This window comes from Strix aluco, chromosome 34 (assembly GCF_031877795.1).
Source record: "Strix aluco isolate bStrAlu1 chromosome 34, bStrAlu1.hap1, whole genome shotgun sequence".
In the NCBI taxonomy this organism is placed as follows: Eukaryota; Metazoa; Chordata; class Aves; order Strigiformes; family Strigidae; genus Strix; species Strix aluco.
In genome coordinates this window covers 944188-971237 of record NC_133964.1, presented here as the reverse complement: position 1 = coordinate 971237, position 27050 = coordinate 944188, and the positions used below count along the sequence as shown (strand labels likewise).

Sequence of the window (27050 nt, the reverse complement as noted above, 5' to 3'; positions counted from 1 at the left end):
CCAGTGCTGCAAATGGTAGTTGTGAGGGGCTAGAGCATGATGTTTACCCTGGGTCAGTGTCATGGTTTAACCCCAGCCGGCATCTGAGCCCCACACAGCCGCTCACTCACTCCCCTGGGTGCAATGGGGGACAGAATCACAAGTGTAAAAGTGAGAAAACTCGTGGGTTGAGATAAAGATGGTTTAATAGGTAAAGAAAGATACACACATGTTATCAAAGGAAAACATGGAATTCATTCACTTCTTTCCATTTGCAGGCAGGGCCTCAGCCATCTCCAGGACATCTGGGCTCCATCACATGTAATAGTGACTTCGGAAGACAAACACCATAACTCTGAACGTCCCCATATTCATCCTTCTTCCCCCAACTTTATATAACAGAGCATGATGTCATAAGGTATAGAATGTCCCTTTGGTCACATGGGGTCAGGTGTCCTGGCTGTGTCCCCTCCCAGCTCTTTGTGCACCTCCAGGCTCCTCCCTGATGGGGTGGGGTGAGGAGCAGAAAATGCCTTGAATCTGTGTAAGCCCTGCTCAGCAATAACGAAAACAGCCCTGCGTTATCAACACTGTTTTCAGCACATCCAAAACACAGCCTCTAGCAAGAAAATTGACTCTATCCCAGTCAAACCAGCACAGGCAGCTTCCCCAGTGTGTCCAGTGAGCACGGGTACAGTCCAGACCCTCATCTTTCAAGTCTCTCCCAGGAGGCCTGGCTGTGCGAGGACACTGCTGTGTGCTCCCACCCTGCAAATCACACTGTTCAGCTGTTCACTGGTGTTTTCATCTCATCTGTGGGCCACTTTCTTGGGCATGTTCTTGATAGCAGGTTTGGAAGAATAGCTCAGCCTTCAGGCAGTGCCCTGAGCAGATCCTCTTTCATGATGGAATTGCTCTTACGGAGGCCAGCGCTGTCACAGAAGTGCCCATTGCCTGTCCCTGCCTGTGGTCACAGGCCTGTCACACAACAGGATTGTGACCAAGCTGCCAGAGCACTCAAGCCTTACTCCAAACTGAAGGGATGAGAAAGTGAGTGTGGAAGGGAGGAGAGAACATCTCTGGAAGACCAAGTGCTCCCTGGCAGGGCTGCCATGCTGGGACTTTCTTCCCCTTCACCTCTGCATACAGGAATCTTTTGTGCTGGTCCATAAAGTCTTAGAGGAAGGATCTCAGAAGAAGAAAAATTCACTACAGACCCTTTATTTTGTAAAAACACATTGAGATCATGGCTCCTCATTTACCAAGCCACTCGATCACAAAAGAAACGCAGACAGTGAATTAGAAAGAGGAAGACAACATCATTACAAGTAATACCACCACCAACAACACAAAAAGCAGACAGGCTGGACCTGTACAGAGTTATATTATAACTGCTGTGCAGCAGAAGATGAGCAGTTTATCGCTTCAGAATACCATCTGGTTATCAATTTCCTCAGGGCATCTTTGATCTCCTGGTTCCTCATGCTGTAGATAAGGGGGTTCACTGCTGGAGGCACCACTGAGTACAGAAATGACACCACCAGGTCCAGGGTTGGAGAGGAGATGGAGCGGGGCTTCAGATAGGCCAACATGGCCGTGCTGATAAAGAGGAAGACCACGGCCAGGTGAGGGAGGCACATGGAAAAGACTTTGTGCCGTCCCTGCTCAGAGGGGATCCTCAGCACAGCCCTGAAGATCTGCACATAGGACACCACAACGAAAACAAAACAACCAAAACCTAAACAGACACTAATGATGATAAGCCCAAGCTCCCTGAGGTAGGAGTGTGAGCAGGAGAGCTTGAGGATCTGGGGGATTTCACAGAAGAACTGGTCCAGGGTGTTACCTTGGCAGAGTGGAATGGAAAATGTGTTGGCTGTGTGCAGCACAGCATAGAGAAACCCAGTGCCCAAGGCAGCTGCTGCCTTGTGGACACAAGCTCTGCTGCCCAGGAGGGTCCCGTAGTGCAGGGGTTTGCAGATGGCAATGTAACGGTCATAGGCCATGACAGTGAGAAGCAAATACTCTGTTGACATAAAAAAGAAAAAGAAAAATAGCTGGAGAGCACATCCATAGTAGGAGATGCCCCTGTTGTCCCGGAGGGAATTGTCCATGGCTTTGGGGAGAGTGGTGGAGATGGAGCCCAGGTCGAGGAGGGAGAGGTTGAGGAGGAAGAAGTACATGGGGGTGTGCAGGTGGTGGTCACAGGCGATGGCGGTGATGATGAGGCCGTTGCCCAGGAGGGCAGCCAGGTAGATGCCCAGGAAGAGCCAGAAGTGCAAGAGCTGCAGCTCCCGTGTGTCTGCGAATGGCAGGAGGAGGAACTCAGTGATGGAGCTGCTGTTGGACATTTGCTGCCTCTGGATCTGGTGGACTGTTACAGGAAAAAAAAGCCAGTGGCAAGTGTGCAGAGAGTTCTCTGAGCAAAACCTGTGGCATTTCTTTGTAGACCCTTCCCCTACCCCACACACAACTCTTTTTTTTTGCCTCTGGGCGATCCCTTCATTCAGCCTCCTGACTTCAGCTTCATTTTCTTCAGCTAATGCTGTGATTTCATGCTGTGATGGGCAGGGCCTCTGCCCATGGGTTCTGGAGAAGGCAGCCCTGCCCCACTGCAGTGGGTGTGTGGGAATGTGGCAGGGGGAGGAGGGACTAGGTTTGATGTTCAGAATTAGTCAGATGAAATCACTCCTCCTTTAGAAGGGTTTGTCAGAATCCGCACTCCTAGTTCTAAGGAATATGGGTGGCAGAAAGTAATTTTAGTCAATCTTTTTTTCCTACCTCCCCCATCGTGCCGTTTGACTTTTCTCTGAAATCAGAAATCCTGAGCATTTCTGCTGCACTCAGAGAGAATGGCTGTGAGTCCAGATTCCCTGTGGCCTAGTGAAGAGTGAAGGGAGCTGGTCGAGCCTGTTCCCAGCTGCCCTGTGCTTGCACCTTCCTGAGGTGGAGGGCAATCACCCTCCCACGTTTCTGTTTGCATTTCCTCTCATTCCCTGACCATGTCCCTGCTGTCTGGAGTTTTTCCTCCTAGAAGGTGCTTCCCTGTGCCAGGTCTTTCCCTGTCAGCATGGACAGACCCCGTCCCAACCTCTGTGCATTCACCTTGGCCCTATAGAAACCTGCCTGTTTGCAGGGCACTGGCTGGGTGCATATTCCTGTTTGCTGGTAGAAAAGGGCAGGTCAGAACAACCCTGATGGGTGATGCTGGATCTGCCCATAGGCAGGGGACTGGCTGAAGGCACTTTAGGAGGCTGTTATCAGAGCTACTGCTCACTCAGAGTTACAGCTCAGGAATTTCACTGACTTCTTCAAGCAGAAAAACCCTTTTCCATTGCAGCCCCAAATTCCCTAAAAGCAGGAAATTGTAAACACAGACTAAAGAAAGCTCCTTCTCTTTATAGTAATCCCTGCCTTGACCTTTCTCTTAAAATGCTGCCTCTGCTCATGTCCTGAGGGTGATGTGGAGCTGTGAGCAGCCCTGACTCACGCAGCACCCTCTCCACAGCAGAAGGACCCTGCCCTGCCGGGGGTCTCTCCTTCCCCACACAGCTTCTCCCCACAGCGCCGTGGGCAGCTCCCCGGGCAGGCTGAGTGCTGACCCTGGCAGGCGCCTGGCAGAGTCCCTGCCCCAGCACACAGCCCCTGGGCTGCAGGGACCCTGCTCTCAAGGACAGCCCTGGGCACCCCTGGCTGCACCCGCGCCTGCACACCCCTGCAGCCGTCCCCGGGAGAAGGCAGCCGCCATGGACTGTCCCTCTGACAGTGCAGCAGGGAAGTCCTGCTCTGGAGCACGGCCTCCTCCTCCAGACACCAGGGACATTCCTGGCGGCTGTGCTGGCTTCACCACATCTCTCCACCACCTGCAGCTGCATTGCCCTGCACCCACAGACTTACTGTGTCAAGGGCTGCGAAGATTTCTCCTCCAGTGAGCTCTCAGCATCCTGCCACTGCCGTCTGCTTTTCCCCTCTCTGTGCCCGGCTCCTCTGCCCTCGGTGCCTGCAGGCAGTGCCCTCAGCCCTGCTGCGCTTTGCAGAGGAGCTGCTCCTGGGCAGAGCTGTCTCTCTGCAGCGCTGACCACTTGCCCTCAGCTCTCTCCATCCCAGGAGCCCGGCCCAGCTCCGCAGCAGAGGACCAGCCCAAGGCATTTTAATGACCCCTCAGGTGGGTTTGATGATGTGTCTCTGAACATCAGACACTCAGAAGCTGCTGAAGGAACCTCTGAGGAAGTCAAAGTTAGATTCAAACTCCAAAGTTTCTTGTGGCTTTAATGGATCCCACTGAGGGACACTGTTGACAAAGCCTCCCCAGGCTCCACTTAGAGCAGAAATGTGGAGGCAGTGATGGCAGGTAGGGAAAAGCAAAGGAAAGGTGGCTCTGATGATGAGGAAACCTGGATGTGTTTGATGAAGCCAAAGGGCCAAGCCCTGACCCCATTAACCAAAGGGCCAAGCCGTGACCCCCAGCCCCTGGGAAGGGAGATCCTGTCCCTTACGCATTCCTCAGGGCTCTTCCTGGGGCAGTGGGCGATGGAGATGTGCACCTGCCAGGCTCCTGAGTAGGGACAAGGGGGCAATGAGGCCCCAGTGCTGCAGGGGACTGTGCCTCCTCACAGGCATCGGTGGCAGAAAGAACAGTCATAGACACATGAAGAGATTGCGTTTGTTGGGTGCTTTCACCTTTTCCACAACCCTCTGTCATCTCCACCACAGGCTGTCCTATGGTACTGCATCACCTGTGCCTCTTTCCCTGCAGGCTGTAATCACCCACCCAGCTGTCCCACCTTGCTCTCACCCGAGCATCTTCCTTCCTTTACTGATATCTCAGCGTCCTCCCTGGCTCTTCCTTGAAATGTTGGGTTTTGGTTTTTGAAATCTTCCAAAAGCCTTGAACTGATCCAGACTCCTTCTGGGTGATCTGTTACATTGCAGCACTGCTCTTGGAGTGAATACTTTTTCTCCCTGTGTACTGCCTGGACATCCCCAGCTGCCCTTTCTGGTGTTATTTCATTCTCATGCTGTTTTCCACTATGAAATAAAACTCCACCATCTCTGAAACCTCTCTTCAAGCACTCTCACGTTACTCCTATTCTGTCTGGAGTCTCCACACCAGTAAGCCCAGAGCGTTCAGCCTCTCTATACTGGTCATGTGCTTGATGCCTCCAAACACCATCTTGGGAGATGTCTGGGAACCCTCCAAGGTGTTTGCAGATGAAAACATAGTGATCATAGTCCAGGAAAGACAAAGTGAGACTTTTTACCAGAACCTGTAATGGCAGGACAAGAGGCAATCGTTTTAAACTGAAAGAGGGTAGATTTAGATTTGTTATAAGGAAGAAATGTTTTACGATGAGGGTGCTGAGAGACTGGACCAGTTTGCTTGAAGAACTTCCAGGGAGGGGGCATCCACAATTTTACTGGGCAATGTGTTCCTGTGTCTTTCCACCCCCACAGTAAAGAATATCTTCCTTACATCTAATCTAAATCTCCCCCTTTCAGTTTAAAGCTGTTTCCCCTCATCCAATCCCTACACTCCCTGATAAAGCATCCCTTTGCATCTTTTCTCTAGGCCTCCTTTCAGTACTTGAAGGCCTCTAGAAGGTCTTCCTGGAGCTTTCTCTCCTCTGGGATGAACAATCCCAACTCCCTCAGCCTGTCCTCATAAGGGAGGTGCTCCAGCCCCCTGATTATCCTTGTGGCCTCTTCTGGACCTGTCTGAGAAGGTCCATATCATTCTGATGGTGGGAGCTCCAGAGCTGGACACAGTGTATAAGGTGGGGTCTCACGAGAATGGAGTAGAGGGACAGAACCTCCTCCCTCAACCTTCTGGCCACATTTCTCTTGATGCAGCCCAGGAAATGGTTGGCTTCTTAGGCTGCAGGTGCATGTTGCTGGCTCACGGTCAGTTTTCCATTGACCAACACTCCCAAGTCCTTCTCCCCAGGGCTCTCAAACCACTCTTTGCCCAGTCTCTGTTTGTGCTTAAGATTACCCCGATCCATGTGCAGGACCTTGCACTTGGCCTTGTTGAACTTCATGAGGTTTGCATAGGCCCAGCTCGCCATCCTGTCCAGGTCCCTCTGGATGGAACATCCCTTCCCTCCAGCGTGTCAACTGCACCACACAGCTCGGTGGCATTGACAAACTTGCTGAGTGTGCACTCAATCCCACTGTCCACGTTACCAACAAAGACATTAAACAATGCCGGTCCCAAAACTGACCCCTGAGGATGCCACTTGTCACTTGGACATTGAGCCACTGACCACAAGCCTTGGACTGTGACTGCCCAGCCAGTTCCTTATCTCTGAGTGGTCCATCAATCAAATCCATGTCTCTCCAATCTGGGGGTCTGGTACTGACAAGGCCATGGGGCTGGACCCAGGGGGGAAGTTGCCCTTTATGGGAGAGAGCAGCAGGAATGTGTGGAGCTCTGCCTGGGGATGGACGATGAGTCAGCTGAGAGCTGAAGGGTCATGGACAACACTGTGGTGGGTGGATGTCTGCTATGGACCCTCTGATGAGGAAGAGGAAATAGATGATTCAACTGGAAGAAGCCCTGGTCCTCATAGCAGACCTAAATTATCCCAAAATTTGGTGAAGGGGCAACATACCCAAGTGAAAGCCATCCAGAAGATTTTTGGATTTAATTGCCAACATCATACCAACAAGGGTGACTGAAGAGGCAGTGAGGGGAGGTGTCCTGCAGGAAATGAGACTTAGAAACAAGGAAGAGCTGGTCAGGGATGTAACAATCAGGGGTGGGAAAGTAGAGTTGAGGCTCCTGAGAGAAGGGAACAAGGCCAAGAGCAGGACTTCAGGAGAGTAGGCTCTGGCCTGATGAGGAACATGCCTGGAAGAATTCCATGTCACACGACGCTGAAGAATTTCCCAAATTAAGACACCAACTTAATCAAAAGAGAGGAAGATAGCAGGGCCCACAGATATAGGCTCTGCTTACAAAATAAAAAGCTGGAGTTAGATGTCAGACAAGTACAAGATTTAGAAATGGAATTACAGATTTTACAAAATGGGCTTGAGAAAACAGGAAGGCAGCTCAGTTTCTAGCAGAGCAGCATATAGTCACTAACACCAGTGACAATAAATGCAATGCATTCCCTGCAGTCTGGGAACTCAAGAGTAAGTCTTGGTCAAGACCCATAGGTTCTACTGGGAAGGCCCAGGTTCCTGTGGGCTGGCCCCAGGGATCCTGGTACCCTTGCCAGCAGATTCTTGGGGATGACCCACAGCTGAAGAGGCCATTGGGAACCCGAGAAACTTGGCCCTGTTATTAGCAGGCACAGGAGCATCCATGAACACTCTTTGGTCATCTGGGGCAAACCCAGACTGAATAACTCTAGAAAAAGCGACTCCAAGTGGCTGTGACAGAGCCCGTCATCTTCACCAAATTTGTGAAAATGTCACCTTCCAACCAGGGAAAATCAAGGGACTCAGGTGAAAAGACCAAGCAGGTCAATGCACATATTAAGGGAAAGGAATATTTGTTATGCTGTAGATGCAGAGGGCAATAAGCATTGGATTGTGCCTCAGAATATTCAAGGAGAATCTCATCAAGCTCCTCCATGAGCTGAGGCAAACACTCTGAGCAGAGTGAAGGACAGTGAGTGCTGGCCTAACACGAAGAAGGATGTAGATCTCTGGGGTAGGAGCTGTCTGTCTTGTGCCGTGACCAGTGCAGATTACACTGGAGTAAAAGCCCCAGCCCAGCACCAACAGAGTGGAGGCCCACGGCCACAACGGCAGATTGATTTGGTGGGAGCTCTGCCAGTGACAGCTTGAAACACCAAGTGCATCTTGGTAGTAGCAGATCCTTTTAGTGAATGGACAGAACCCCCCTTGCAAAACCAACATGGTTGCCACCACTGCAGATCTCCTGTTGAACGCTGTTATTTCTTGCTGGGGTCTGCTCCACAGCACTGAGTCTGATCTCAGCACCGACTTTGTCACAATAATTCTGCATGAGCACTGCAAAGCCTGAACGCGACACGTGCCCCCCTGGCTCTGCCAACCTGTGGGGCGGGGGAGAGGGAAAGGGCAGTGAGGGGGTTGGGTTTGGCTGTTGAACGTGGGGTCCAGCAGCGATGAGGAGTCAAGGGAGTGTTTTGGGACAGACGGGCAAAGGCACCACAAATTGTGATGTTGACTGTGAGTCCACTCCTGTTACAGGATCCTGATTGGCCAGTAGCTGGCCCCAGCTATTTGTGGAGAAGACATTCTTCACAAAACCACTCATCCCAGCAGAGACAAGACAGGGACAGAGAGGAAGGGGAGAGGCAGGCCAAGGGGAGCTGTCTGGATTGGAGATGATTATAACATCACTCCAACATCCTTCGGGAGGGGAAGGGGTGAGGCAGGTGGCAGAGGCCCACCTAGGTTCTGATTCTGGGGGCATCTCTGTTATTCTGACCTGAACAACCATGGCAGACAGAAGTACCAGCAGGTCTTGTGGCCACCCTGCTCAGGACTAGCCCTGAGATGGGTGAAAAATCTTTTCCTTATCTCCACGTTGAACATCCCCTCTTTCACCCAACACTCATCTTCCATCCTCTGAACATGCACCATGGTGCAGAGCCTAGTTCTCTATTCTTTATGGCCTCCTCATGGGTGCTGCCAGGCTGCACTGAGGTCCCCCTCAGCCCTCCCTTCTCCAGGCTGAACAAGCCCAGTTCCCTCAGCTTCTCCTCACAGGCAAAGTGTTCCAGGCACGGCCCATCTCGGGGGCTGTTCACCAACCCCCCTCTAGCTTGCCAACACCATTCCTGTCCTGGGGGTCTGAAATGAGGATGCAGTAACTTGGACAATGCCCTCTCTTGATGTCCTGGCCGCACTCCTGGCCATCAAGCCCCGGGGGGCAGCTGCCCTCCCTTGCTGCCAGGGCACACGGCTGCCTCCTGCCCAACCCACCAAGACCTTTCCCACGGGGCTTCTCCCAGCCAGGCAGCCCCCAGCCTGTGCCATTGCCAGGGTGAAATTGTCTTAAGGCCTCATCTACTTCCTCTTCATGATCAGGAGGTCTGGACCAGACATCTGCCCACCACAGTTTTGCCTATGATTTTCTTTCCTCTCATGTTGACACCTCAGCTCTCAGCTGACTCCCAAGACCCCACAGTTTCTCCAGGAGGTGATTTCGTCCAACTTACTGCTACAGTAGCTCCTTGCAAAGCCTCTGGGCTCTCTAGTGGCCAGTCTAGACTTAGGCTATCAAAAATACCAGGCTTCCTGGCCTCTTGTACTCACTGGTTACTCTGGTTTGATGTTCACTACTGGTTACACCCACCAACATACACACCAATGTGACATGCACACACACAACGGTCTTGCCAGTTGCTGCCCCCCACAGTGTTCTGTGGAAGAGCAACTGATGTCATCTACCTGGACTTGTGAAAAGGATTTGACACTCTCCCACATGAGATCCTTGTCTATAAATTAGAGAGAAATGGATCTGACAGATCAACCACTCGGTGGATAAGGAATTGACTGGACAGTCTGACTCAAAGATTGAGATCACTGGCTCGATTTTCGAAAGGAAAGTGGTGATGAGTGGCGTTCGTCAGGGGTCAGTATTGGTATCGGCGCTGTTTATGATCTTTGTTGGTGACATGGGCAGTGGGACTGGGTGCAGCTTCAGCAAACTCTCCAGCAACACCGAGCTGTGTGGTGCGGTCTCCATGCTGGAGGGAAGGGATGTGCCATCCAGAGGGACCTGGACAGGCTGGAGAGCTGGGCCTGCGCAAACCTCATGAAGTTCAACATGTCCAAGTGCAAGGTCCTGCTTATAGTTCAGGCAAATCCCAAGCACAAATACAGGCTGGATGATGAGTGGATTGAGAGCAGCCCTGCGGAGAAGGACTTTGAGGGAAAACTGGCTGTGAGTCAGCCATGTGCACTCACAGCTCAGAAAGCCAACTGTATCCTGGGCTGCATTAAGAGAAGGGTGGCCAGCAGGTCAAGGGAGGGGATTCTTCCCCTCTACTATGTTCTTGTGTGACCCCATCCATAGTACTGTGTCCAGTTCTGGGGGCCCCCAACATCAGAAGGACACACACCTGCTCAAGCAGGTCCAGAGGAGGCCATGAAGATGATCAGGGTGCTGGAACACATCCCCTGTGACGACAGGCTGAGAGAGTTGGGGGTGTTCAGCCTGGAGAAGAGAGGGCTCTGGGGAGGCCTTATAACAGCCTTCCAGTACTTCAAGGGGGCCTACAGGAAAGCTGGGGAGGGACTCTTTATCAGGGAGTGTAGGAATAGGACAAGGGGTAAAGGTTTTCAACTGAAAGAGGGAAGATTATGATTAGATATTAGGAAGAAACCTTTTAATTTGTGTGTGGTCAGAAACTGGAACAGGTTGCCTTCTCGCTGGAACGGTTCAAGGCCAGGTTGGATGGGGCCTTTAGCAACCTGGTCTAGTGGAAGGTGTCCCTGACCAATAATCTTTAAGGTTCTTTCTAACCCAAGCCATTCCATGAGTGAAAGATTTTATGATTATTCTCGACTTCCCATCAGCAGACAATGTCCAGCCACCTCCTGGGAGGTAAGAATTCGGTACATGCTTTGGAAGAATAATATCTTAATAATGAAGGTCACGCCCTCCTCTCGGCACTCCTTTCTCTCAGCTGTTATTGCTGAGCATGATGCCATATGCTATGGAATATGCCTTTGGTCAATTCAGGTCAGCTGTCCCATTTATGTCCCCTCACAACCACTTGCCCACCCGGAGGGTACCAGCTCCTGGGGGGTTTGGAGAGACAGCCTTCCTGTAGTACGAACACTGCTGAGTAACAGCCAAACCACTGGAGTGTGATCAACACCATTGCAGCCATGAGGACGAAGCAGCGGAGGATAGGGGCTGCTATGGGGGAAGTTCACCCCATCCCAGCCAGAGCCAGTACCGTGGGGTTGAGGGGTCTCTTCCGACCTGTGTTACTCTGTGATTCAATGAATCTTTCCCTTGGAGAGCTCTCTGAAGCCAGAATAGACAGAGGAAGAAGAAAAAAGAGAGAAGCAGAAATAGAGATATGAAATACACCAGTGTAAATACGGCAGTTCCTCAGAGGAATGTTTCTCCACTCCAAACCTTGGCAGGAAATCCATCAGATAAATCTGATGAAACAAGCTGACTTCTATCTGCTCAGGGACTGGGTGATGTTTGGGTACAGCATCATGTGGTCATTGTGTCTCAGAACTCCTAATCCAGCAGGAAGCCAATGGCTGTGAAGGGGGCTGTGAGGTCACTTGTGCCTGTGGAGGTGATAAGCCACAGCAGGATCATGGCTGAGAAAGGGACTGTGAGGTCACAGCTGGTAGGTCAGCCCTGGACTCAGGGCTGGGAGAGGTGCTTTTAAGCTCCCCTCTGCCAGCGCCTCTGCCAGGACAGCAGAAGGCACCCGGGTGGCACATCGATTGTGTCATCCCCTCTGCCCAAGGGCCCAGGCTCACTCCAGGAAGGGGGCTGAGATTTGGGTTGTCATGTCTCTTCTGTCTGAGAACATGACAGGAGAGCAGCAGGTACAAGGCCTGGTCATGTCTACCCGAGAAGCTGAAAGGCCAGCAGCCCCGGGAGATCATGGTGAGGTGACTTCTGTCTGGTAGGGTGGAAGGCCATGAGATGGCTGAGGGGTGGGGTTCCCTGCTTGAAGGGTTGTTTCCCAGAGGGTTGTAGGAAACAGCAGGAGACAAAAACATTGTCACACAGTGCAGCTTGGAAGGTGGAGAATGGGCATGAGGAGGAAGAAATGTCACCCCAAGGGTCGTGCTGTGGCACAAGAAGTCATCCAGAAGGCAGATGAGATCAGTCCATGTCTCTGTGATTCAGGGAACAGGTGGCACAAGAAGTCATCGAGAAGGCAGATGAGATCAGTCCATGTCTCTGTGATTCAAGGAACAGAGTGTGAGTGTGGCCAGACGTCAGTGAAGGTGTGGAAATGCCAGGGGGAGACAAGGTGAGGAAGCGAGGTGGGTGTCTACGGCCTGAAGGGAAACAGGAGCAGCTGTGGGACAGCATAGGACAACCTGTGGTGGAGATGGCAAAGGGCGCTGGCAAGGCTGGGAGTCAGCAAGAGAACCCAAGTCTTTGTGCCCTTGGGTACAGCCATCGTCTCTGCCACCAAGGCCTATGAGGGGACATGTTGCCCTCAGGCACTTGGGGGGCCTCATTGCCCCCTTGCACACCCCTCCTAAGGCTAGGGACTGTAAACCCATTGTCCTTCACTCAGCATCACCCACCCCACATCCCACTGTCCCTGGAAGAGCCCTGAGCAATGTTGAAGGACACGATCTGCCTTCCCAGGGGCTGGGGGTCAGGGCTTCACCTTTCTGCTTCATCAAACAAACCCCGGCTTTTCTCAGCACCTGAGCTGCCTGCACTTCCCTTTGCCTACCTGCAATCATGGCCTCCAATTATCTGTCCTAACGAGACTTTGGGGAGGCTTTGCTGGTCATGGTCCTCAGTGGGACTCCATGATGCTTCAAGGTACTTCAGGTTTTGCTTTTTATATCAAGCCTTGAGAGGTTCGAGTAATCTCCTCTCAGTACCTGAGGGTCAAATACACCAGGGGCTCATTAAAATAAAACAAGCCCTAAGGAGCCATGTCTCTTCCTGTACTTTTCTTCAAGTCTTCAAGACTTGTACAAATAATTGGAGCAGTTTCCTCGTGTAGTTATGGATGAGTATTTCAAAGAGCTTCAAATAAAATGAGGTTTTATTTTCAAGGGTGTATTTTGTTACTTTTCAGTGTAGAGAAGAGGTGATGTCAGCATTCTCCAATAGATACTGATGCAGGGCCTCTCCTAAGGACGTCTGGACGGGTGGAAAATCAGTTCCTTGAGGTCTGACATAGAATGCACAACCTTCCCCCGCACCTCCCCTACCCCAACATTTCTCTTATTGCCCTCCTGGAACTTCTCCTTGTTGGAGGTTACAGTCCCTCTGCACCAGCTCCCACCTGCTTTCCTTAGAGAACTGGCTGCACACAGGCACAGATTCTTTTTCCTAATTGTGAGCAAAGAAAAGTAAAGCAAGTTAAAGTTTCATGAGGAGTAAACTATTGAATATTGAAAGCCAGGCAAAGTTTTAACTCCCTGGTTTCAAAGCAGCAAGTGAATCTGTGAGAGATATCTGAATGAAAAAGTAAGGGGAGGATAAAAGCAGAGAATAATGGAAAGGGCTTTTGCCTAGACAGTCTGCATCTGGAAAAGTGACTTTAGAAATGGTCATTGTATCTTGGACAGTTGGAAATAAGTGAAAGATCAGAGCAATTAAGTATGTGGTATAACAGTCCACTTGGGTGACATTTCTGGGCTCCTAAAAGAGAGAAACGTGTCCAAACACAGTCAGCATGGACTTCCCAAGGGTAAATCATGCCTCACCTGCCTGATTGACTTCTGAAGTAACTGATTTTGTGGACGAGGGAAGAACAGTGAGTGTCATGTATCTCCAGGAAGACTTTGGACATCGTCTCCCTCAATATTCTTGTACTCAAGCCATTACAGACTGGATGGGTTGACAAATAGATGGGTAACATACAAGTTGGATGATGAGGCTTAGAGTGGAGTGGGGAAGGAGTCTTACCCTACCTGGAGGCCAATGGGACATACTGGGGCATGGTGGGGCAGCACAGGGGAGTCTCCTGGGACCTGGTCAGTTTAGCACTTTTAAATGATGGAGATATTCATAGAATCCTAGACTCATAGACCAGCCCAGGTTGGAAGGGACCTCAACAGGTCATCTGGTACAAAGGGAGCCTACTTGAGATTATCTAGAACCCTGGGCAATTGCTTCTTGAAAACCTTCAGTGATGGGGACACCACCACATCCCTTGGGGAGTTTCTTCCAGTGAATGATTGTTCTCACTCCTTTGGACTATCTCCAGTCTGTCCAGGTCTTTCATTAATCGTGGGGACCAGAACTGGACACAGGACTCCACGTGGAGCCTGACAAGTGCTGAGCAGAGTGGGATGATCCAGTCCCTGTCTCTGCTAGTAACGCCCCTGCGGATGCAGCCCAGGAGCCTGTTTGCCGTTGGTGCTGCAGCGTTGCACTGCTGGCTCATCTTCAGCTTGCTGTCCCCCAGGAACAGGCCCCTTTCAGCAAGGCTGCTCCCAGCCACACAGATCCTGGCCTGTGCTGGGCTCTTTGGTTATTCCCACCCAAGGGCAGGACTTTGCCAAACTTCAGGCTAAACCCCTTTGTTAAACTTCATCCTGTTCTTGCAGGACCATTCTTCCAGCCTGTCCAGGTCTCTCTATAAGATGGCTCTGACTTCCGACGTGTCCACCTCAGCATCCAGTGAGGTGTTGTAGCAAACTTTGTGAGGGTGATTTCAACCCCGTCCTCCGGATAAGTTAGGAAGATGTTGAACAGAATGGGGCCCAGTATGATTTCCTGGGGGATCAAGATTTTCAGCAGCCTCCAGCCTGAGTGAAAAACATTGTCCGCCACCCTCTGAGTGCAGCCTGTTAGCCAATTTCCTACCCATCTCGCAGAGCACCCCTCCAATCTGTATCTTTCCTGTTTTTCCAGCAGAAGGCTGTAGGAAGCGGTGTTGAAGGCTTTGCTGAAGTCCAGGGAAACAACATCCACTACTCTCTTCATGTCAACAGAAGATGTTATTTAGTAGAAGAGGGTGATCAGGTTACATTGGCACAATTTGCCCTTGGTAAATCCGTGCTGGATTTTCCCAATCACCTCCTCCATTTGATATCTGATATTTGAAAGATTCCCCAACAAAATCCCTAAAACAGTCCTCATGGCTTCTTCTCCCCATGGCCATGCCACTTTGGAAGCTCCCCCAACATCTGACCCCTGCCCAGACCCAGCCATGTCCCATGCTGGTCTTTGCAGACAGCCTTGCTCCAGGGTCTGCTGGGGTCTGGGCCAGGAGAGAGGCCGGGCAGGGCTGGCCATTGCCCCCATCCAGGCACTGAGAGCAGCAGGAGGATGGAGATGGTCTTGCAGAAAGACTCGTCCATAGCCCTGGGGTGAGCAGCCAGTGCTGGAAATGGCTAATGAGAGAGGCTGGGGGGTGATGAAGGCCCTGGGCCACCTTCGTGGTCTGTCCATGCCACCAAGGGCACAGACCAGCCTCTTCTCTCCTGCACCTGCTTGTCTTCGATCCTTTCCACAAGCCCTGGCTCTGCACCACAAATGTCCTGGTCTGAGTCCTCAACCTGTGTGGTCACACAGTGCAAGTTATATGCTGGTGATTTTTCTCTCCCCAGTAATTTCCATCCCAGCCCAGCTCCCTCCAAGCTCTCCCACCTCCCCTGCCCACTCTCATCCTCTCTCCCGAGCAAAGCCCAGTCTGGGCTGGTCCCAAGGCAGTGCCCACTGCAGGGTGCTCTGGGCACTCACCCCACAGCCTCAGCCCCTCTGAAGGGCACAGCAGCTCCTTGGAGGCAGGAAGGGGTCAGTCCCAGAGATGGGAGGTACCCATGGCACAAGGAAAAGAAGGTCAGGGGCACCCTGCATCCCCTGCTCTCCTGTCCAGCACATCCTGAGGAGTCTGCAGACACTCCGTGCCATCCCATCCCCTCAGAATAGTACCAGATGCCTGAGGCAGTAAAGGCAGAAAGTGTTTTCATTCCCGTTTATTCCTGCCCTACTACGGATGGATGCCAGAACAGTTTGTGGGTGCATTTATATTGCTTAAAGACACAGAGTGCCTGGCTCCTCCTTTACACAATGACCATGGGTCTGACAAGACAGGAGAATACTGATGTGGGAGGGAAAGACTAATGGAATTTCTTTCTAGAACACATAATCACAAAAGGAAAAAATAAAAAAATAACTATATAAAGAAGGAAAGACATGTTTAGGTTGTCATACAGTGGGAGCAACTTGTAGAGAAATGAGAGTCTAAGGCTGCCGTAAAACGTCCAATCAGTTTCCTCAGGGCATCCTTGATCTCCTGGTTCCTCATGCTGTAGATGAGGGGGTTCAGTGCTGGAGGTACCACTGAGTACAGAACTGCAACCACCAGGTCCAAGGATGGGGAGGAGATGGAGGGGGGCTTCAGGTGGGCAAACATGCCAGTGCTGATAAAGAGGGAGACCACGGCCAGGTGAGGGAGGCACGTGGAAAAGGCTTTGTGCCGTCCCTGCTCAGAGGGGATCCTCAGCACGGCCCTCAAGATCTGCACATAGGACACCACAATGAAAACAAAACAACCAAAAGCTGAACAGGCACTAACCATGATAAGCCCAAATTCAGTGAAGTAGGAGTGTGAGCAGGAGAGCTTGAGGATCTGGGGGATTTCACAGAAGAACTGGTCCAGGACATTGCCTTGGCAGAGTGGTAGTGAAAATGTGTTCACAGTGTGCAGGAGAGAATTGAGGAACCCAGTGCCCCAGGCAGCTGCTGCCATGTGGACACAAGCTCTGCTGCCCAGGAGGGTCCCGTAGTGCAGGGGTTTGCAGATGGCAACGTAGCGGTCGTACGACATGATGGTGAGGAGAGAAAATTCTGCTGAGATCAGGAAGAAAAAGAAAAAGACTTGGGCAGCACATCCTGAGTAGGAGATGTCCCTGTTGTCCCAGAGGGAATTGTCCATGGCTTTGGGGAGAGTGGTGGAGATGGAGCCCAGGTCGAGGAGGGAGAGGTTGAGGAGGAAGAAGTACATGGGGGTGTGCAGGTGGTGGTCACAGGCGATGGCGGTGATGATGAGGCCGTTGCCCAGGAGGGCAGCCAGGTAGATGCCCAGGAAGAGCCAGAAGTGCAAGAGCTGCAGCTCCCGTGTGTCTGCAAATGCCAGGAGGAGAAACTCAGTGATGGAGCTGCTGTTGGACATTTGTTCTCCCTGGGCATGGGGGAGTGCTGAAAAAAGAGAAAACATTGACAAGTTAGGACAGATTTCTTTGAGTCAATCCTAAACACCCCCTCAAAATGACTTCTTTTTCTTTGGGGGAGCTTCATTTAACTCCTTTTTATGAGCTCTGGTTCGTGCTGCTGAGTGAGGGCACTTTCTTTGAAGAAGCAGAGGAGAACATCTGTCGCATTGCTTTCAGACAGAACCCAGGGGAGCCCTGATCAACAAAACCGCTCCCTGTACCCTCGTGCAGAGTCAGGAGAGCTGCTCTGCCCACAAGTGACGTGCTGGTCACCACATAGGTGCCCTGTGCTTATTACACTTATCTCTGCTAGAGGATAATCTCACTAGCACCGTATCTGAAGAAGAAACTGGGCTTTTGTGAGCTTAGAAGTCTCCAGTTTCAAAGCCCATTTCTCCAAACTCTTCTCTCCTTTCTCGTGCGGTGCGGAGAGAATGATGAGGAGGGGTGGCCTGGCTCTTTGCTGCCTGGAGATACACCTGCAGGAGCTATTTGTTTCTAAGTCTCCTCCCTGCCAGTGCTCACAGCCCCCATCCCACCCGCTGTGTGCTCAGCTCTGCCCTGGAGACCCCTCCTGGCAGCAGGACCCTGCCCAGGGTCATCTCCCTGTCAGCAGGTCCTAAGGTCTAAGTCAGATGAGCACTGATGCTGTCTGTAGGTAGAGGGGTGGGTGAAGGCACTTTATGTGGCTTCTAGCAGATCCACTGATCCCCCAGTGTAACAGATCAGGAGTCACTGATTTATTCACTTTTGGCAATATCTTTCCATTTTACTTAAAAGAAAGCTGAAATCAGAGACCCTAGAAAGGTCTTAATTATCAAGAAATCCCCTGCCTTTGCTTCCTCTTGAAAAGCTGCCTGTGCCAGTGTCCTGGCAACAGCTTCACAAGACCCCTCCACAGCAGAAGGACCCTGCCCTGCCGGGGGTCTCTCCTTCCCCACACAGCTTCTCCCCACAGCGCCGTGGGCAGCTCCCCGGGCAGGCTGAGTGCTGACCCTGGCAGGTGGCAGAGTCCCTGTCCCAGCACACAGCCCCTGGGCTGCAGGGACCCTGCTCTCAAGGACAGCCCTGGGCACCCCTGGCTGCACCTGTGGCTGCACACCCCTGCAGCCGTCCCCCGGAGAAGGCAGCGGCCATGGCCTGTCCCTCTGACAGTGCAGCAGTGAAGCCCTGCTCTGGAGCACGTCCTCCTCCTCCGGACACCAGGGACATTCCTGGGGCTGTGCCGGCTTCACCACATCCCTCCACCACCTGCAGCTGCATTGCCCTGCACCCACAGACTTACTGTGTCAAGGGCTGGGAAGATTTCTCCTCCAGTGAGCTCTCAGCATCCTGCCACTGCCGTCTGCCTTTCCCCTCTCTGTGCCCGGCTCCTCTGCCCTCGGTGCCTGCAGGCAGTGCCCTCAGCCCAGCTGCGCTTTGCAGAGGAGCTGCTCCTGGGCAGAGCTGTCTCTCTGCAGCGCTGACCACTTGCCCTGAGCTCCCTCCGTCCCAGGAGCCCGGCCCAGCTCTGCAGCAGAGGACCAGCCCAAGGCATTTTAATGACCCCTCAGGTGGGTTTGGTGCTGAGTCCATGAAGCTCAGGCAGCGATAGGAAGTTGAAGACATCCAAACCAGATGCAAACCAAAAGATCCTTGGAGTGTTAATGGGTCCCACTGAGGACCATTACTGACCAAGCCTCCCCAGGGTCTGGTTACAGCAGAAAACTCCAGGCAGAGATGACAGGGAAAAACCAGTGATGTCAAGGTGGAACAGATTCTGAGTAAACCTGGATGTGTTACATTAAGCCTAATGCGGAGGTCTGATACCCAGCTCTTGGATCTCCCTTCCCAGGGCAACATGTCCCTCACACATTGCTCAGGGCTCTTCCTGGGGCAGTCTGATGTGGGGATGGGCAATGCCAAGGGCAAAACTATGGTCCAACACCTCCCAGGCTCTCGGGTGGGGAAGGGGAGGCCGTGAGACCCAGTGCTGGAAGGGGAAGGTGCTTCCTGATAGACATCAGTGGCAGAGACAACAGCCAGAGCCAAGGGCAGAAAGAGCTCATCTCTGCTGGGGGATTTTCAGACTTTCTTCATCCCTCTATCATCTCCACCACAGGCTGTCCCACCGTGTCCCACACCTGCACCTCTTTCTCTGCCGACTGGAGACATCTACCCGACCACGACACCCTGCTCTCATCTGAGCATCTCCCTTCCTTTACTGAGATCTCTCCATCCTCCCTGGCTGCTCCTTGAAACACAAAGCCTGGGGCTGCTCCATTTCTCTGTGTCCAGTCTGGGCCTCCCCAGCTGCACTTGGTGGCATTAGGTCTTTCTCATGATGTATCTCACTACAAAGAAAAGCTCCATCATCTCTGAAATCCCCCCTCAGTCACTCTCAGGCTACTCCTATAGTGCCTGGAGCCTCCACACCACTGGGCCAAAGAACTGCATGTCCCTCAGCCACCCCACAAAGTCCATGGGCACGAGGTCCCAAACCCCGCCTTGGCAGACCTTCACTCAACACTCTCCAGGTCCTCTCTACTTCTCCAAAATAGGAAGCCACACCCTGGTACTCATCCGTGTGTGTGGGGCCACACCAGTGCTGAGTGGAGGGGGATGGTAACTCAGGGTTTCAGGGTAGCCCACGGTCCTCAGAATGCAGCCCTGTAGGCAGCTGCCCTTGTTCATTGTGTCCATCCTCTCCTGGCTCGTAGGGCATCCCTCGTAGTGCCCAGGCCCTTCTCCTCAGAGCTGCTGCTCAGTCGGTCACGTCCCAGCCTGTCCTGATGTACGAGGCTGTTCGCCCCCTGCTCCCAATGATGTAGGATTAGCCACTTTTCCTTGTAAAACTACAAGTTTGAGAAATCCCAGGTTTTGTCAAGGTTCCGATGGACTGTAGAAAACTTTGTTCAGCTTTTAGTATTTGCGTGCAGTTGGCTTATCTTGACTGGGGTGTCTCTCACAAGAGAACAGCATGAGGAGTTGCAGGGCACTACAAATCCCCTCTGCTGGAGAAACTGTGGGGTCCTGGGGGTCTGGTACTGATAAGGCCATGGGCTGGACCCTGAGGGGAAGATTCCCTTTATGGGAGGAGCAGCAGGAATGTGTGGAGCTCTGCCTGGGGATGGAGGATGATTCAGCTGAGCTGAAGGGTCATGGGCAACACTGTGGTGGGTGGATGTCTGCTATGGACCCCCAGATGAGGAAGAGGAAGTAGATGAAGCCTTCTGCATTCAACTGGAAGAAGCCCTGCACCTCATGGCACTCCTAAACTCTCCCAATATTTGCTGAAGGGGCAACAGAGCACAGTGAAAGTCATCCAGGAGGGTTTGGGAGTTAATTGACAACATCATCCTGACAAGGGTGACTGAGGAACCAGTGAGGGGAGGTGTCCTGCAGGAAATCATACTTAGAAACAAGGAAGAGCTGGTCGGGGATGTAACATTCAGGGGTGAGAAAGTGGAGTTGAGGCTCCTGAGAGAACAGAAGAAGGCAAAGAGCAGGACTTCAGTGAGCAGGCTTTGGCCTGCTGAGGAACCTGCTTGGCAGAATCCCACGGGATATGACACTGAAGAGAAGAGGTGAGAGGTGTTTGATGGTCAAGGATCTCCTCTTCAAGCTCCAGAATAGCACCACCAGATATGCAGGAACTGAATCAACACTGGAGAAGGCGCATATGGATGAGAAAGGAGCTCCTGACAAAAATAAGCATGAAGAGGCGGCACAGAGAATTTCAAAGCTGGCTGCCTTCCAGCCTCAGATGTTCCATTACTCTCTGCTGGAGAAATAAATTTTTGTGTTTCCATGCATGTGTCTGCGTGTTTGTGTGTGTTTGTGTGTGTTAGGGGGTACTGGAGGGATGAGGGGATCCCAGGAGCAGCTCTTGGACAGGTGCAGAGTCTCAGATCAGCTCCTGGAGAGATCACTACTGGACACGTGTCTATAGAGGCCGATGTTTCCCACTCCCACAGCCCAGCATACAAACAGCCCAAACCTCGTTTCTCCTTCCTCCACTGACGGTGCTTGTGCATGGCCTACAGACCCACTGGGGTTCCTTCCAGGATGGGTGACGGTGCATTTCCTTCCACCACAGCTATTTCCATCATGATGACACGGAGAGCACTCACATTCCCCATGACCATGGAAGGGAGCAGACATAATTTTGGAGCAATCAACTCTTAAATTTTGTCCCACTGAAGTCATTGACCACTTGGCAGGGAACCTCTGATGCAGTCTTCATCAAGTCTGAGCTTAACCTTTGCTTTTCTTTTTCTTCCTTTTCCCTCCCATGTTCTTCTCTTTGATCATCCTCACACATTCCTCTACAAAAAGCCCAACTCTGCTCTTTCCCCACTGCCCCTGGCTTTGCTTGCTTTGTGCCCTCCTAGAGTGTTTCTAAGAGGGTTGTCATGTTGATTCCTGCTTTGGTCAGTACAAACCCAGCAACTCCAGCTGTGGTGTCCTGCAGTTTCTTATCCTGTGATCTTGTGTTGATGCCTCATCGCAATCAGGGCGAGCCACCTGCACACAAGCATGAACACCTCACAAAATGGAGCTTCAATCCAGGAGCCTTTGAGAAACTCTGGGATTTTGCCAACAGAATGTTTAAGTTTTAGAAGGAGAAGTGGCCATTCCTGCATTGGGGGGAAGAATAACCTCTATCGATCCCCAGGTGTAAGAAATCAAGAAATGAAGGCAAGAGAGGGGCATGGCTGAGTGGAGACCTGCTGGTCAAAGTAAAGGGCAAGAAGGAAATGAACAGGCAGAGGCAGCAGGGACAGGTACCCTGGGATGAGTAGAGGGACGCTCCTGGGTTGTGTAGGGATGGGGTCAGGAGGGCCAAGGTGCAGCTGGAGCTGAACTTGGCAAGGCATGGGAAGAAGGGCTTCTACAGGTACATCAACCTGAAAAGGAAAGTAAAAAACTTGTATAAACTCAGTGAATAAGAGTGGAAAACTATGAATAACAGACAGGGAGAAGGCTGAGGCACTGAACAAGATTTTTGCCTCAGTCTTCTCTTGCAACCTCTCTTCCCACACCTCTCAAGTGGATGGATCACAAGACAGGGACTGGGGGAGCAAAGTCCCTCCCACTGTAAGAGAAGATCAGGTTTGTGACCACCCAGGGAACTGAACATACATTGTCTGTAGGACCTGACAAGATGCATCCCAGAGTCTGAGGGAATTGGCTGATACAGTTACCAAGCCACTCTCCAGGATATTTGAAGTCCTGGCAGTCAGGGGAAATCCCTGGTGCCTGAAAAAAGGGAACCATTTCACCCATTTTTGAAAAGGGTAGAAAGGAGGACTCTGGGAACTAGCGACCTGTCAGCCTCACCTCTGTGCCTGGGAAGATCATGGAAATGATCCTCCTAGAAGCTCTGCTGAGGCTCTTAGAGGACAGGCAAGTGATTTGAGACAACATGGCTTCACCTTGGCTGACCTACTTTGTGGCCTTCTAAGATGGAGTGACAACATCAGTGGGCAAGGGAAGATCTATGGATGTCATCTAGCTGGGCTTCTGTAAACCTGTGACACAGTTCCACACAACATGTTCAGCTGTCAGGGGTGTTCTGTCCACCCCCCATCACCACCACGAGGTGCCTGGGCCCTTCCATGTACAGCTGCCCCATGCAGGAAGCTGGACTGATGCCAGGGAAAGTGGCTGAATCCATGCTGGATGTGGGGGTGACTATGTGCCGGGGCTGGGCTTGTGGCCAGGGATGGTGTTTCTGCTAAGCCTGGCTTTGCCCTGGGTGCTCTTGAGGTTGGAGCTGGGCGTATGAAAGGAGGAGTCCTGGGAGGCATAAATCTTGCCCTCACGTTCTCCAGCTTCACCCAGCACTCACCACAGAAGATGAAGGTCGCAGTGCTCACCATGGCCCTGCTCTTCCCCATCCTGCTGTGTACCCTGGAAGATGCTCAGGGGAGTCCCCAATGCCATGGGAAAGGGCTTAAGGCTGGGGATGGGTCTTGGCTGCAGGATATCAGCTCTCCTGCAGAACGAAGTTGTAGTGATGAGCACGAAACCCCTTGCCTTGGCCTCTCCCTTTCCCAAGCCAGGGCTTCCTGCAGGCTCCCCTGCACCTCCAGCCCCCAGCAATGCAGCTTTCTCCCCTCCACAATTCCATCTGTTCCCCCCCTTCCCCCACAATTAATGTTCTTGTCCCCAGAGCCCAAGTTCCTGTTGGAATTGTTGGACCCGTCTCCTCCCTGAGAGGATCCCCACAGATTTCTTGTCCTGATGCCCCCACCTCCGCCCCTTTTATGCGTCCTTATCTCTTTGTTTTGGTCCCTTCAGGCATCTCATCCCTGGGATCTCCTTCAAGTCCCGTCTGGTGTCCCCAAATCCCCTCCCTTTGATCCCTCCCGATGCCTTTCTTTCTGTCTCCCCCCTCAGTCTTTTGCTTTTCATCCTGTCCACTGCAGTAGTGTCCCCAGATCCCCTTCCTTGAACCCCCACTCCCAAACACTCTCCCAATCTTGTCATTTTTGTCCTCTGCAGTCCTCTTCCTTCTGACCCCACCAACCGCTGTGCTTGAAGTCTCCGTGTCCCCTCCACTTGAATTCCTTTAATCCTCACTTGCATTCGACACAGTCCTGTCCCTGCAATACCCCCAGCCCAGTACCCTGGTGTCCACTAATTCACCCCAGTGCCTTGTCTTTGGGTCTCCCCCCACCTCAACCCCATCCTCTCTGAAGGACATGAATTCCTCACTCTCTCCTTGTCTCCATCCCCACCCCTTGTCCTTGCATGGACAGGTATGCCAGGTGACACTTGGAGGAACGGGGCCAGGCAGAGCAGAAGGGATTTTCCTGCTCAGACCAGGGGGAAGCCATGGGCCTGCTGGACTGGGAAAATCTGTGTCTCACCCCCAGCCCCACCAAGATCCGGTCCAGACCACCCCTTTGCTCTTCTTCCCTAGGCATTCTTCGATTAAGTGGAACTTATGGCGTGGTGGTAAGTAGTGGGGTGGACTTGGACGACATCCAGTCTGGGGAACTGGAGGGCACACTGGTCCTCCCATCCCTTGCTGGTACTGAGGACACACACCAACGGTCAGTCGCCGAGGAGAGCAACTCCAGTGCAGGTAAGCCCGTACTGGGGGGTTTTCGCGGCAAAAGGGACTGGAAAGTAGCTTTTTTTGGGGGGGACTTTTGAATCTTTTTGGAGACAGAAAGGCGCCTAACCGGCTCTAAGGAGACTGGCAGGCCGGTGGGCGGGCAGCTGAGGAGGCGTGGGCTGTGGGCTGAGCCCAGGGCCGGTGGCGCCTGTTTCGAGCGAGGTGTAAACACACCAACGGTCAGTCGCCGAGGAGAGCAACTCACACCCACCCCTCGGTAACGAGCTGGGAGGGCTTCCTAGTTAGCGTGGGCGGAACCAGCACCACCCACCGTTAATTCGGAGATAAGAACCAGGTCGCTGCCCACCGAGCTCAGAGTGATCAGACAGTACCTGTAAACCACTGGTTAATAGTACTTGTCAACCACCAGTAGCCTGAGCCATGGTCTCCACTCGCCTCAAAAGCACCACCAGCAAGAACGTGGCGACCCAGACGTAGCAAACACGCAAACATGCAGCAGTCCAAGTCCCAGGCTGCAGGGAGTGCCTGAGCCTGTCAGTGCTGTTGGAGGGCCGCAGTGACAGCGCCTATGTGCGCTGTGACCAGCTGGATGACCTGCTCAGCTTGGTGGCAGAACTCAAAGAAGAGGTCGAGAGATTAAGAAGTATTAGGGAATGTGAAAGGGAGATTGATTGGTGGAGTTCCACCTTGGCACCCATGAATCAACAGGAGCAAATAGAGACTCCAGGCAAGGCAGGTGATCCCTCACCCTCATGCTACCAGGAAGAAGGAGGGGACTTAAGAGATGAGGGAGACTGGAAACAGGTCCCTGCTCAGGGAGGCAAGAAAATTCTCTCCCAACCTCCCTCACCCTCCATGGTGCCTCTTCACAATAGATTTGGGGTCCTGGAACTTTTGAATGAAGATATGGAGGAAGAGAATGAGACAAACAATGAGGAAGATCAAGGACCACCAAGGCCAGGTCACTCTAGAAAAGGTATTAAAACCAGCTCTGAAAGGAACCCCAGAAGAGTCATTGTAGTGGGGGACTCCACTCTGAAGGGTGTCGAAGGCCCCATATGCAGACCAGACCCACATCATAGGGAAGTCTGCTGCCTCCCTGGGGCCCACGTCAAGGACCTCACAAGAAGACTCCCCTCTCTAGTCAAACCCAAGGACTATTACCCTCTTCTGGTTTTTCAGGTTGGTAGTGACGACATTAGCAGGAGAAGTATTAAATCAATGAAGAGAGATTTCAGGGCCTTGGGGAAACTGATCAAGGGGTCAGGGGCACAGGTTGTGTTCTCCTCCATCCCTCCAGTTGGGGGGATGGATGAGGATGAACACCGAAGAACACAACAGATGAACTCATGGCTTCAAGACTGGTGTCACCGTCAGGGCTTTGGTTTTTACGATCATGGGTTGGTATACAGGGCACCAGACCTCTGGGCCTTAGATGGGATACACTTGTCCCAGAAGGGGAAGAGGATCTTGGGGCAGGAGTTAGCTGGGCTCATTGACAGAGCTTTAAACTGAATTTGAAGGGGGAAGGGGGCAAAACACCAGCCCATCTGAAGTGCATGTATACCAATGCACGCAGCATGGGTAACAAACAGGAGGAGCTTGAAGCCGTGATGAAACAGGAAAATTATGATGTTGTGGCTATCACAGAAACATGGTGGGATGCCTCCCATGACTGGAGCGTGCCAGTTGATGGCTACAAGCTCTTTAGAAGGGATAGACAAGGTAGGAGAGGCGGTGGGGTAGCAATGTATGTTAGGGACTGTTATGATTGCCTCGAATACAAATGCAGTGAAGACAGGATGGAATGTCTTTGTGTTAGAATCAGGGGGAAGGCCAACAGGGCAGATGTTGTAGTAGGAGTCTACTATAGGCCACCCACCCAGGACAGAGAGGTGGATGAAATATTCTATAGGCACTTGGGTGAAATCTCACGGTCGATTGCCCTTGTTCTTGTGGGGGACTTCAACTTCCCAGACATCTGCTGGAAATAAAACACAGCAGAGCGGGACCAGTCCCGAAGATTCCTGGAATGTGTAGGGGACAACTTCCTAACACAGCTGGTAAGAGAACCAACCAGAGAAGGTGCCCTGCTAGATCTCCTCCTTGTGAACAGAGAAGGACTGGTGGATGATGTGGCAGTTGGAGGACAACTAGGGCACAGCGATCATGAAATAATAGAGTTCTCTATTCTTAGGGAGGCCAGGAAAGGGCTAAGCAGGACTGACATCCTGGACTTCAAAAGGGCTGATTTTGTCTTGTTTAGGCACCAGCTTGACAGGATCCCTTGGGAGACGGTCCTGAAGGGTATAGGGGTCCAGGAAGGCTGGGCGCTCCTTAAGAAGGAAGTGTTAATGGCTCAGGAGCAGGCAGTCCCCAGGTGCTCTAAGAGGAGCAGGCGGCAGAGAAGACCACCCTGGCTGAACAGGGAGCTTTGGCTGCAACTCAAGGAGAAAAGGAGAGTTTACAGCCTTTGGAGGAAGGGGCTAGCCACTCACAGTGATTACAAAGAGGTTGTGAGGCTATGCAGGGCCGAAATCAGGAGGTCCAAAGCCCAGCTGGAAATTAATCTAGCTTCAGCAATCAAAGATAACAAGAAATGTTTCTATAAGTATGTCAATAGCAAAAGAAAGACCAGGGAGAGTCTCCATCCCCTGCTAGATGCTGAAGGAAACTTGGTAGCAAGTGATGAGGGGAAGGCTGAGGTCCTTAATGCCTTCTTTGCCTCAGTCTTTAATAACAAGACTAGTTGTGTTGAGGGAATCCAGCCTCCTCAGCCAGAGGACAGAGACTGGGAAAACGACCCCCCCGCAATCCAGGAGAGAGTCAGTGACCTGCTACACCACATAGACACACACAAGTCTATGGGACCAGATGGGATACACTCAAGGGTGCTGAAGGAGCTGGCTGGGGTGCTCGCCAAGCCGCTTTCCATCATTTACCAGCAGTCCTGGCTGACCAGGGAAGTCCCGACAGATTGGAAACTAGCCAATGTGACGCCCATCTATAAGAAGGGTCGGAAGGATGATCCGGGAAATGACAGGCCTGTCAGCTTGACTTCGATACCCGGGAAGCTGATGGAGCAGCTCATCCAGAGTACCATCTTACAACACATGCAGGACAACCAGGGGATCAGGCCCAGTCAGCATGGGTTTAGGAA

General features: G+C 52.2%; 2 protein-coding genes across 2 annotated transcripts; both read right to left on the bottom strand.

Moving 5' to 3' along the window:
* Positions 1–1364: 1364 nt before the first annotated feature.
* LOC141917163 (olfactory receptor 14A16-like) lies at positions 1365–2330 on the bottom strand. The gene has a single exon (XM_074810247.1). It carries the CDS (start codon positions 2328–2330, stop codon positions 1365–1367), a length of 966 nt encoding a protein of 321 aa, XP_074666348.1.
* A 13476-nt stretch (positions 2331–15806) lies between these two features.
* On the bottom strand, positions 15807–16781 carry LOC141917162 (olfactory receptor 14J1-like). The gene has a single exon (XM_074810246.1). The coding sequence runs from the start codon at positions 16779–16781 to the stop codon at positions 15807–15809; it is 975 nt and encodes a 324-aa protein (XP_074666347.1).
* Between the last annotated feature and the right edge of the window lie 10269 nt (positions 16782–27050).